We start from the raw sequence: 13,208 nt of genomic DNA, 5'->3' as shown, positions 1-13,208 counted from the left end.
TGCAAGCTTGAAGGGCCTTTTTCTGAAGAAGGGTCTAGGCCCGAAACGTCAGCTTTCCTGCTCCTCTGATGCTGCTTGGCCTGCTGTGTTCATCCAGCTCTACACCTTGTTATCTTTAAAAAATCATTAATGTGATTTGCGCATTGATAGCAAATCTAGCATCCCTAATCACCTTTGAGTAGGTGATGGTGAGTGATTTTTATGGACAAATATGGACCATGTCATGAAGGTATCTTCATAGTGCAGTTACAGAAGTAGTTATGGAATTTTGACCCAGTTCTGATAAAGGAATGGTGATCCACTTCTAGTCTTGATACTGTCTGACTTGGCAAACTTGCAGATGCATTCAATAACTGCCGTTGCCGTTTTAGCTGGTAGAGTTTGCGCTTTTTCTGTCAGATATACATGAGTGCTCCTATGACCCTATTCGAAGAACAGCAGTGAAATTTGCCCTGTAACTTGACCCATTATTTATTCTCTACAAACATTACTGTTGGCAAAGCTGGTAGCATGGTGAAATTCAGTGATGTGAATTTGAAATTAACTTAATATCACTCAAGGAAACAGTTACAATCCTTTAGCTTATGAGAACTCTTGCTTCTTTGACCCTGTTGCTATCCGACTGCTGACTACTCAACATCTCCTCTTCATTCTCTGTGTTAAAGGATGTTACTAGCAGTTCTCTCTTCAAGGACTGTTTCTCTTTCACATCTGCTATGATCAGCCCTTCCCAGAATAACATCAACACTTGATCCTATGTCTTACAAACTATCATCCTGTCTTCAAACCTCACTTTTCCCTCCAAAGCCCCTCTGTTTGTGTCCTTTCCCAAATCTGTGCTCATCTTTCCTGGGAACTCCACATTTGAATTGGCCTACCGTGGTACTCTCAATATCACAAATGACATCTGTGTCTGAAATAATCCTATTATCCATTTTCATCCCTTTTCGTCTCTGTCTTTCTATAACATATGTTAGGGTTTAACACATTGCTTTTCTAATGTCCAGATTTGTTGGTTTGCACATGTCTGGTTCCATTCTTACCTCTTTTATAGCCAAAGAATTACCTTCATTGGCTTCTGTCTCTACCACAGAGTTGTCACCTGTGGCGATCTAAAGAATTTACTGTAATCCCTCTTTTTTTGTTTCTCTTCTGTATACTCCCCTTTGGCAACAGCATCTAATACCACATTGGTTTCTGCATGTATGCTATCAACATACGAACCACTCACCATTGCACTCACCCTCTGACATGTCTAAGCTGTCGTTCTGTATGTCAGCCATCCAAGTACTGGATGAACAGACATTTCCACCAATCAAAAATTGGGAAGACCAAAGACATTTCCTTTCGTCCTGGTACAAACTCCATTCTCCTCCCGCTAACTCCATCCCTTTTTTAGGCAATGTCTGAGGCTGAGCCAGACTAATGTCACCTATTTCCACCTTTGGTAACATTACCCAATTCTGCTTCTCTTCATTCTTCTGTTGAAACTTCTATCCATGCCTCTGTTACCTCTCAACTAGACCAGTTTAAAACACGCCTGACTGATCTTCCATGCTCTACCTTCCATAAGCTTGAGATTATCCAGGCTCTGCTGTCCTAACAAGCACAAAGTTCCATTCATCTAGCAAAGTTGTGCTCACTGACCTTGCTCCTAGTCAAGCAACCCCTTGACTTTTAAATTCTCATACTTGCTTTCAACTTCCTCGATGGTCTTGCACCTTCCCTGTCACTAATCTTTGCCTGCCCCATAATCCTCTTAGATCTCTATGATGGTATAATTCTGGTCTGTGGATAAACCTGATTTTAATCACTCATTAGTGGCCATGCTTATCTTCCCAATCTCTTCTATGCTCCAGTCTAATCACAATGATAATACAGACGATGCTTGGGCCCCTTTTATCTCTGTTTTTGGTTTCATTACAAGATTGTATTGTCCCTGGGTTAATGGCCTATTATGCAGACATGGAAACTAACATTCTTGCTAACTATAATTAAGTTTCAAAAACATTGTGTACCTTACTAATTTATTTAACAGTTTCTCGTTATTTACCACTAATTAGAATTTTGACCAGTAAATAATATCTCCCCTTAACAGACCTTGATCTGAAGAAAACAACACCAGCTTCTTTTGCCCCTCCATATAACCAAGCTTCCTCATTCCTGGTGTAATTCTGTTCAGTCTCCTCTGCATCCTCCCCAGGGCCTTAATATCCTTCCTAAGATGTGATGCCCAGAACTGGATACAATGCTCCAGCTGAAGTTTATCCAGTGATTTGTAAATTTTTGCATACCTATTTAGAGAATCCAGCATCCTGAATGATTGATTTTTTTTTTCAGCAATTGCATCTTGCCCAGTCATTCTCAAAGATGTTTGTATGAGAATCTCCAGATGGTATGCAGTGATTAAAATTGCAACATTTAGTTTGTATTGTCTTTCCTCATTCTGTCTTCAAGAATGCATCCATCTACACTTCTTTGCATCAATTTTCATTAGTTTGTTCCTGTGCTTCTGAAATTTGCTACATCCTTTCATTGTTCAGTACATATGAGTTCATCCATACCCAAGTTAAGGTCATATAAAAAGAGCAGTGGGTCATATACATACCTTTCTGGACATGACTATAAATCTCCCTCCAGTCTGACAAATGTTCATTCACCACTATTTGAAACTTCTTCTCTCCTCAATTTCATGTCTGTGCTCTTTAATCCATTTGAAATAAGTCCGTCATGTAGCACTTTAATAAACTCCTTTTGAAGGTTCTCATGTACAATATTAAGCTCAGTACAAGAGCAAAAATCTCTGAATGCTGGAAATACTCAACAGGTAAGGCATGTCTTTGATAGTTAAAAAGTTGACGAGAGTTAATGTTACATGTCAAGATGTCCTTTTATCAAATGTAGTGTCCAAATCAAGTCTCTCCATTACTTCATCAAATAACTTGAACTACAAATACCTTTAGCAAGTCTGTACTGGCAGCCAATTTTTAATTCGTGTTTTCCAGTTGACAGTTAATCTTGTCTAGGATTATGGACTTCAAATGGTATTTTACAACTGGCAGATTATAGATTCATAATTTACTAATTCTGGTCGATATTTGTTTTTTCAGGGCTATTTTTATATTTGAGGGGCCTAGATAGAGTGGATAGGAAGGATACACTTCCCTTGGCAAGAAGGTCAATGATCAGAGGCCTGAGTTAAAGTAATTAGCAGATAATCTAGAGAATAGCTAAGTTTTTTTTTGGGGCAGAGAGTTGTGAAAATCAACACACTTTAAGACAAACACGTGCACTAGATGCCATAACTTAGTGTTATAGACTGGGAGCTGGGAAGTGGAATTAAACTGCATAGCTATTTTGCAACTGGGCTGAAGGACCTCCTCCTTTGTCCTACATTTTGTTTATGTCCATTTGGGAATACTGGATACCTCTTAATTACAGCAGTGAAGGATGCAATATTCCTTATTGAGAACCCAGTTGCTGTGTGACTGAGCAGATGTTAGATGCAGTGTTGACTCTCCACTTCCTTGGTATTGAAATTGCTCTGTTGCTGCAGGCCAGCAATAATATAACAGGCATTGTGGAAATTCATTCATTCGGTGTAGTAAAATGCCTACTTGTCAGAGTGTAGCGTTTCTTTTATTAGTGAGCAAGCTTGTTTCAGCTTCTAACTGTTTCCATGTAGACAGTAATGTCTTATTGGGAGACACATAGATGCGACAGTCAAGAAGGCACAACAATGCCTCATCCTCAGGTGGCTCGGGAAATTTGGCATGTCCATAAGGTCCCTCACCAACTTCTACAGATGCATCATTGAAAGTATATTGTCCAGGTGCATAATGGTCTGGTATGGCAACTGCTGGGGTGGCACAGTGGCTCAGTGGCTAGCACTGCTGCCTCACAGTGCCAGGTACGCAGGTTCAATTCCAACCTTGGGCGACTGTCTGTTTTGAGTTTGCACATTCTCCCCGTGTCTGCGTAGGTTTCCTCTGGGTGCGCTGGTTTCCTCCCACAGTCCAAAGATGTGCAGGGTAGGTGGATTGGCCATGCTAAATTGCCCATAGTGTTCAGGAATGTTTAGGTTAGGTGGGTAGGACATGGGGAATGGGTCTGGGTGGGATGCTCTTCGAAGGGGCAGTGTGGACTTGTTGGGCCAAATGGCCTGTTTCCATTCTGTAGAGACTCTATGCTCTGCCCAGGACCATAAGAAACTACAGAAGGTGGTGTGCGTCACCCAGGCCATCACAGAAGCTAACCTTCCATCCATGGACTCGACTTCCACGGCCCACTGCTGTGGAAAGGTAGCCAACATCATCAAAGATCCATTACACCCTAATAATGACCTCCTACAACCTGTTCCGTCAGGCAGCAGACACAGAAGCCTGGGCGTATGCACGAGCAGGTTCAGGAACAGCTTCTTTCTGGCCCTTATCAGACTGCTGAATGGACTCTAGCCTCAAATAATGTAACCTGTCATGTAATCCGTATGCCTCTAAGTCTTTTTGATCTGTACATCCTTTGCTTGCTGTGATCTGCCTGTACCGCTCATAAACAAAGCTTTTCACTGTAGTTTGGTACACGTGACAATAAATAATATTATGGGGGTGATGGCCTAGTGGCATTATCACTGGACTGTTTAATCCAGAGACCCAAATAATGTTCTGGAAACCCGGGTTTGAATCCCACCACAGCAGATGGTGAAATTTGAATTCAGTAAATATCTGCAATTGAGAGTCTAATGATGATCATCAATCCATTGCCGATAGTCGGGAAAAGCCCATCTGGTTCACTAATGTCCTTTAGAAAAGGAAACTGCCATCCTTACCTGGTCTGGCCTACATGTGACTCCAGACCCACAGCAATGACTCTTAATTGCCCTCTGTGCAATTAGGGTGGGGAATAAATACTGCCTAGCCAGCGACGCCCACATTCCATGAACGAATAAAGGAAAAAAAAATCAAAATCAAATTAATTAATATGCTACATCAAAGCTGGAAAATCAACTTTTAGAACATGGCTGCATTGGGACAACTTAGTAAACCAGATGTTCAGCCAGACCTCTTGATTGGTTATTTGCACCAGCTCTGAGGAAGCAGATGGGGGATTTATGCTGTTAATGGTAAAATTTGTTGAAACCTCTCTAATTGACATCAGTTATAACAAATTATCAGTTTAAAGTAGTGAAAGATGAAAAATTGTTGGTTATTTTTGTTCACATTTTTAAAAAAAAGTGTCATTTGGAATGTGCTACCCGAGTGTGTGATGAAGACAGATTCATTCATGGTTTTCAAAAGGGAATCAGCTAATTATCCAAAGACAGCACGTTTGTAGGGCTGCAGGAACCGGTAGGGAGTGGAGCTAGTTAAGTTGCTGTTGCAGAGATCTGGTTCACCTCCTGTGTTATAGCTATTTTGTGATTCCTGTTATCCAGTCTGCTGTTCTATTATCACTATATTTGGGGGGAAAGTTTCTGCCAAGCTAATAATGAAACAGATCTTGAAATATTAAACTTTTGAAGCCAAAGTGTGCTTTGCATTAGCTCTATCAGTGTTTGTGCAGGACTGTTATGAGATGTTCCCTCAATTGGTATGACTCTTTTTGGCCACGCTAAAATCAATTATTTTCTGAAGGTGTGTTGATGCTTTTAATATATGGTGTCAGGCAAACGAAATTTGATTGATGGAACAGTTTTGTTTGGTTAATAAGATGTTAGTGATCTCACTCTCTCTTCAGAAAGAAAACTATCCTAAATATCAGTTAAGAAAAATTTAACAGCAAGTCATGCAAATTTTTTTTTAGTAGATTTTTGTGAGAACCTCTTCAAATTAATAAATAAAATTATTTCAATTTATATTTATGTTCTGTGTTTTGGATTGCTGATTTCCCCATGAACCTTTCTAAAATTGTATTGTGAGTGAATAGACCCTAAAACAGGCTTTTTAATTGAATAGATCTTTAAGCTGTTTGTTGAACTTTCTCTTTTTGCTCTCAAATTGTATTCAGAATTCTGTAAATTGAAACCCATTAATCCACAGGTAGTAACACCTGCACTTCATAAATCTGAACTGGATTCAGGTGCAGCTTTCCAAAGGGAAATTCTAACCTCTTGTAACCTAGAAGCAAAAGGGCGGTAAATTGACTCTCAAATTCATAAGCTATTAGAAGGCAAGCTGATTTTTAAAAATGAACAGGTTTTTCCAGATGGAACAATTTTTCAGCTATCAGGAAAGAAACATGCAAAATTATGATTATTGTATCTGTAATTTCCTCACTTTTTTGCACCCTGAAGTAGAAAAGCATTTGAGTACTGGATGCTTGTCTGTTTCAATTCCTATTATTTTTGCTTCTGCAGCTCTGAGGTTTATTAAATCCACCAAATTCTTCCACAGAATTTATTTATATGTTCCCTTGTATTGGCAGTATTTTCTTCTTTTGCCAATGTAGGAACAGTTACAATATACTCACTTAGCAAATATGCCACTTCTATATTATGCACTGAAACCTCGTGAGAAGAGAGGTTGAGTAGATTAGGATTATTTACATTAGAAAGACGGAGGTTGAGGGGGGACCTGATTTGAGGTCCACAAAATCATGAGAGGTATAGATAGGGTGGATAGCGAGAAGCTTCTCACTCCCCCTCCCCCCAGCCCCCTACCCCCACCCCGAGTGGGGGACTCGATGACTATGGGTCACGATTTCAAGGTGAGAGGGGAAAAGTTTAAGGGAGATATGCGTGGAAAGTTCTTTACGCAGAGGGTGGTGGGTGCCTGGAACACGTTGCCAGCGGAGGTGGTAGAGGCGGGCACGATAACGTCATTTAAGATGTATCTAGACAGATACATGAATGGGCAGGGAGCAGAGGGATACAGATCCTTGGAAAATAGATGACAGGTTTAGATAGAGGATCTGGATGGGTGCAGGCTTGGAGGGCCGAAGGGCCTGTTCCTGTGCTGTAATTTTCTTTTGTTCTTTGTTCTTATTCCCCTTTTGCATTTGTTATTACTCTCTTGGTATTCTTTTAGTGATGTTCATAACTAGTCTGTTTCCTTCCATTTGAGTAGCTGCTTCTTTTAACTTCATACAATTATGTGCATCATTTATTCACCATAGTGATTTGCATACACAAGCAAATCGCTTGACGTTTGGGGTATGTACTGGTTTAGTAGCACATCTTCTATCATTGTCTGTAATGGATCAGTTTTATTTACTATAATCCGTTCATTAATCACCCTTTTAAGTTTGCTTTAATTAAATTTAAAATGTGTTTTTTTTTTAAATTCTCATTTGCCTCCCAAACCTAATATCAAATTCAATCACTTCATAGTCATATCAGATTCTTAACAAGCTAACTCTTATTTGTTACTCATTGCTAAATCCATTATTGCCTTTTCTGTTGTCATTTCTAAACATCATCTTAGCTCTGGAAAGTTAATCCTAAATGCATCCTGGAGATTCATTGCTTGTATCACTTGAATTATTCTACCTGCTATCCTGTGAAACTTAAAAATTCCTTTGTGACTAAATTGTGTTTGCGACTTACTTCTGTATCCTCCACCACCCCCAAATCAAAGGAGGTATTTAAACACACCTTCTGTGGTCTTTTGCTACTAATTTCTCCTGCCCATTGTGTTTTCACTGCCTGATCACCATTGTTGAAAACCCTTTCTCTCCACGACAGTATTTTTCATTTATCAACCTTCTCATTTCCCTTCCTATTCAAATTGCCCTCTTGTTTCTAATGATTCTGTAAGCTTGGATTGTTTTGCTCTCAATCACGCCCTACTTATAGCCAGAGCTGTAATTTCCATTACAGGTTGTTGCATAAAATTGAAAGAACTGCCGATGCTGTAAATCAGAAACAAAAACAGAAATTGCTGGAAACTCTCAGCAGGTCTGGTAGCACTGTGGCGAGAAATTGGAGTTAACTTGTCAGGTTGAATGACCCTTCCACACGTTGTTGTATATTGTCATTAACATTTGTTAGCAGTTTTTCTCTTTCACCCAATTGGATTTTTACATCAATTACATTAATGATGTATTCAAACATTTTATATTTTCCTTTATAGGACAGCATAACTACCTCTGTGCTGGAAGGAATGACTGCATCATTGATAAGATTCGTCGAAAGAACTGCCCAGCTTGCCGTTTTAGAAAGTGCCTCCAGGCTGGAATGAATCTCGACGGTAAATTTGATTACTTCATGCAGCAGGAGGAAATTAACATTAACTTAGAATATTTATACTACAGTAAATTATTATTGTTAAATGGTTAAAAGATTATTTGTACCAATCTGGCATGAATTATCCTAAAATCTCTATTATTCAGTCTGTAAGATGTGTGAAGATGCAATTGCAATGCAATATGTTTTGAGCTTAAGACAGACATGGGTGCTATTTCATGCACTGCAGTTTATACTCGCTCAAAATTAAAATGGCAATGTCGTCATCCTTTGGAAATTTATGTATTGATCAAATTCAGTAAGGAAGGTGCTTGAAGATTCCAGTTCGAAGCTGCCTTTTGAACTGTGCATTGTTATAGATGGTAAAGTAATTAAACACAGTCAATTTCCATATCGTCAAATAATGTTCAGGTTCTGGAATGTCAATTTTCATGGAGTGTGGCAACAGTGGCACTTCTGAGGGCTGCGCTGTCACCATAGCTCAGGAACCCAGACATCTCAAGAACCTGTAACTGGTTGAGTGGCACAGGATTCTGTGCTGGGGCCACAATTATTTGCAATTTATATTAACCACTTGGATGAGGAAAGTGATTGTACTATTGCCAAGTTTGTGGATGACCCAAAAATAGTTGGGACGGTAAGTAATGAGTATTACACAGTCACAAAGGGATGTAGACAGGTAAAGTGAGTGGGCAAAAGCAGGGCAGTGGGAATTTAATGTAGGAAAATGTGATGTAGCACATTTTTGTAGGAAGAATAAAGGAGCTGAATATTATTTAAATGCAGAAAGCTAAACAACAGAGGAATTTAGGAATTAACAGAAAGCTAACATCTACATTCAACAGGTGATAGGGAAGGCAAATGGAACGGTGGCCTTCATTTCAAAGGGAAGTGAGTATAAATGTAGGGAGTTTTCATAAAACCATACAAGGCACTAGTCAGATCACAGCTGAAATTCTGAACAGTGTTGGACCCCTTATCTGAGGAAAGATATGCTGACACTGGAGGCAGTCCAGAGAAGGTTCACCAGCTTGATACAGGTATGGAGAAACTATCTTATGAGGAAAGGTTGAATAGGCTGGACTTGTACTAATTGGAATTTAGAAGAATGAGAGGCAATGTTATTGAAACACACAGGATTCTTAAGGGACTTGATGGGATAGATGCAAAAATGTTATTTCTCCTTGTGGGAGAGTCTAGGACCAGAAGGCATATTCTCAGAGTAAGGTGTTACCCTTGTAAGACAGAGATGAACAGGAATTTCTTCTGTCAAAGGATAATAATGAATCTGTGGAACGTTTTACTTTGGAGGGCTGTTGAGGCTGGGTTGATAAGTATGTTCAAGGCTGAGATAGACAAATTTTTAATCGGAGAGGGAATCAAGGGTTCTGGGGAAAAGTCAGGAAAGTGGAGTTGAAGTTTATCAGATCCTGGAGGTATTAATGATTGAGGGAAAAAGAATTAAGTGTACAGTCTCAAACCCAAGACTCAGGTCCTGTTTCATAGGACCATATGAAACTTTTGGCACTTGGGCAATCATTATTGGGTACTGGAGACACACTTCTGGTAGAACCGTTACATGATCCAGAAGCGAGAAAGGCAATCCAACAGCAGCTACTGAGCAAGCCAAGTTTCTCAGAATCCAAGTACTAATCACTTGAAACCAGACTTGCTGGTGATGCCTGACACCAGACTATGAAAGCATCTTATGCAGGACACAGTCATCACAGGAGACTCCCAGGAGGACAGTGAAATGCTTTGGGGATGTCGTCTGAGATGCCCTGAAAAGGTCAAACATAACCATCGACTCATAGAAGTTACTGGCTGTGACTGACTAACTTAAATGATTAAAACTCACTTGGAAGACACTGAATACTTAGAAAAACATAATTAAGAATGTACAAAAGTGAATTTGAGGTGTCATATGGGGCATGCAAACCTCTAAGCAATGCATTTAACCCAGCCCACCAAACACCACCTGCCTCTCATATGGTAGAGTATGCAGATCAGCCTTAGCAGCCATCTGAATCCATCAAATTGGTGTGGAAGCAAGTCATCCTCAATGTTCAAGTACTGCCTAAGACTCCATTAGTATGTCAGTCAATTACTTCGCTCCTGACAGAGCCAGGATTCAATTTAAAGAATGAAGCAGCATGGAACAAGGCAGAAATAAAGGTATTTTGCCAGCAGCCATAAGGGGAGTGTAGAAGATGATGAGGGAATGACATCTAAAAACAGGGTGAAAGGAAACAGACATATCATTGAACAGGAAGTTGCCAAAAAGAGAATAGGTCATGGTTTGAAAGAACCTTTTTCCTGTGTCACGAATTAAGGATCATTAGATATAAATTTATTTTTCAGTTATTGAGACTGAAAGTATCTAGTCAATTTATAGCATGTCAGGCATGAATTCTGGGGTTTGAAGGTAGAACATCAAAAAGGAACAATAGTGCCATCTGTTGCTCTAATTGGTTAATGTGCTTTAATTGCAGCACATTAAGAACATTAATAAAGAAAGTTTCTATTATTTGTTTTGGCATAAGAATATTAGTAAAACCTTTGATTCATGGAACAACTTTTATGTGCAGGAAGTGTACAGTATTCACAACTTTGATATATTAAAACTCACATATTTGCAGATATCTCATCATCTTGACGTTTCTTCTACAATTCATTCTCTTCATTCCATCAATTTCTCGCATGATGCTACAACCATACTATTGACGTTGTGATTGAATCTTTCTCTTCATTAAAGTAGTGCTCAATTATGGCGCCCAGGTGGCATAGTTGGTAGTGTTCATGCCTCTGAGTCAGAAAGCCCCAGGTTCGTGTCCCACCATGCTGTGGTGCCATGGACATGGGCAAGTCAACATGTATCGGTACAGGTTCACAGCCCAGATAAATGGGCAGGGTTCACAAGAAAATGTTAACCTGCTGTCAAACCACTCTCCAAATCTGAAAAGATTGATTGTTAAGAGGAATGATTAACCAGCATTGAAAGCAACCCCACGTCATGTAGTCACAGAGCTGTACAACATTGAAACAGACCCTTTGATCCAATTCACCATGCCGACCAGATATCCCAAATTAATCTAGTCCCATTTGCCAGCATTTGGCCCATATCCCTCTAAATCCTTCCTATTCGTATACTCATCTAGATGCCTTTTAAACTTTTAAATGTTGTAATTGTATCAGCCTCCACAATGTCCTGTGGCAGCTTGTTCCATACATGCACCACCCTCTGTGTGGAAAAAGTTGCCCCTTAGGTCCCTTTTAAATCATTCTCTTCTCACCTTAAACCTATGCCCTGTAGTTCTGGACTCCTCCACCTCACAGAAAAGACCTTGGCTGTTCACCCTATCCATGCCCCTCATGATGGAATAAACTTCTATAAGGCCACTCCTCAGCCTTCGACGCTCCAGGGAAAATAGCCACAGCCTATTCAGCGTCTCTCTAACTCAAACCCTGGCAACGTCCTTGTAAATTTTTTCTGAACCCTTTTCAGGTTTCACAACATCCTATAGCAGGGAGACCAGAATTGGATGCAGTGTTCCAATAGTGGCCTAACCCATGTATAGCCACAACATGACCTCCCAACTTCTATATCCAATTCACACACCAATAAAGGCAAGCACACTAAGCGCCGCTTTCTCTATCCTGTCTACCTGCAATTCTACTTTCAAGGACCTATGAACCTGCACTCTTTGCTCAGCAACACTCCCCAGGACATTACTGTTGAGTGTGTTAGTTCTGCCCTGATTTGCCTTCTCAAAATGCAGAATCACATTTATCTAAATCTAACTCCATCTGCCACTCCTCGGCCCATTGAACCATCTGATCAAGATCCTGTTGAACTCTGAGGTAACCTTGGCTGTCCACTACACCTCCAAATTTGGTGTCACCTGCCCACTTACTAACCATACCTCCAGTGTTCATATCCAGATCATTTAGAAAAATGACTGAAAAGCAGTGTATCCAGCATCAATCCTTGTGACCAGCAGTGTGCCACAGGACTCCAATCTGAATAGCAGTTCTTTGCCAACACCTTCTGTCTTCTGCCTTTGAGCCAGTTCTGTATCCAAATGGCTAGTTCTCCCTGTATTCCATGTGATCCAACCTTGCTACCTAATCTACCATGAGGAACCTTGTCAAACACCTTACAGAAGTCCATATAGAGTACGTCCACCACTCTGCCTTCATCAGTCCTCTTCGTTACTTCTTCAAAAAACTCAATCAAGTTAGTGAGACACCACTTTCCATGCACAAAACCCTGGTGACTTCCCTAATCAGTCCTTATCTTTCCAAATAAATGTAAATCCTGTCCCTCGGGATCCCCTCCACCATTGATGTCAGGCTGACCGGTCTGTAGTTCCCTGGTTTTTCCTTACCACGTTTCTTAAATAGTGGTACCACATTAGCCAACCTCCAGTCTTCCAGAACCTCACCTGTGGCTATTGATACATATATCTCAACAAAGGGCTCAGTAATTACTTCCCTAGCTTCCCACAGAGTTCTGGGGTACACCTGATAAGGTCCCAGAGGTTAATCCACCTTCTTGCATTTTAAGACATCCAGCACCACCACGTCTATAATATGGACATTTTTCAGGATGTCGCTACTTATTCCTCCAAGTTCTGTATCTTCCATATTCTTCTCTACAGTAAACACTAATACAAAATACTTGTTCAGTATTTCTCCCCCCGCCCCTGCCTTCTGCTGCAGTTCCACACGTAAGCGGCCTTGCTGGTCTTTAAGGGGCCCTTTTCTCTCCCTAGTTACTGTTTTATCCTTAATGTATCTGTAGAATCCCTTTGGGTTCTAAATAAAAACCGAAAGAACTGTGGTTTCTGTAAATCAGGACCAAAAACAAAGTTGCTGGAGAAGCTCAGCAGGTCTGGCAGCATCTGTGAAGGAATAAACAGAGTTAACATTTTGGGTCAGTGACCCTTCCTCAGAACTAAGGTCCCAAAACATTAACTCTGTTTTTTCTTTCACAGATGCTGCCAGACCTGCTGAGCTTTTCCAGCAA

The 13,208-nt window shown here is 40.3% G+C and overlaps 1 protein-coding gene across 6 annotated transcripts in view; it reads left to right on the top strand.

Annotated features, from left to right (window-relative positions):
* LOC109914885 (progesterone receptor) overlaps positions 1 to 13,208 on the top strand; it is a 103,097-nt gene that overhangs the window by 60,845 nt on the left and 29,044 nt on the right. For all 6 annotated transcript variants that reach the window (XM_048604029.1, XM_020514495.2, XM_048604031.1 and 3 more), the window contains one exon: positions 8,067 to 8,183. In XM_048604029.1, the coding sequence (XP_048459986.1) occupies positions 8,067 to 8,183 (117 nt within the window). The remainder of the gene's footprint in view (positions 1 to 8,066; positions 8,184 to 13,208) is intronic.

This window comes from Rhincodon typus, chromosome 12 (genome assembly GCF_021869965.1).
Source record: "Rhincodon typus isolate 14 chromosome 12, sRhiTyp1.1, whole genome shotgun sequence".
Lineage (NCBI taxonomy): Eukaryota > Metazoa > Chordata > Chondrichthyes > Orectolobiformes > Rhincodontidae > Rhincodon > Rhincodon typus.
This window is presented reverse-complemented; position numbering and strand designations above follow the sequence as displayed.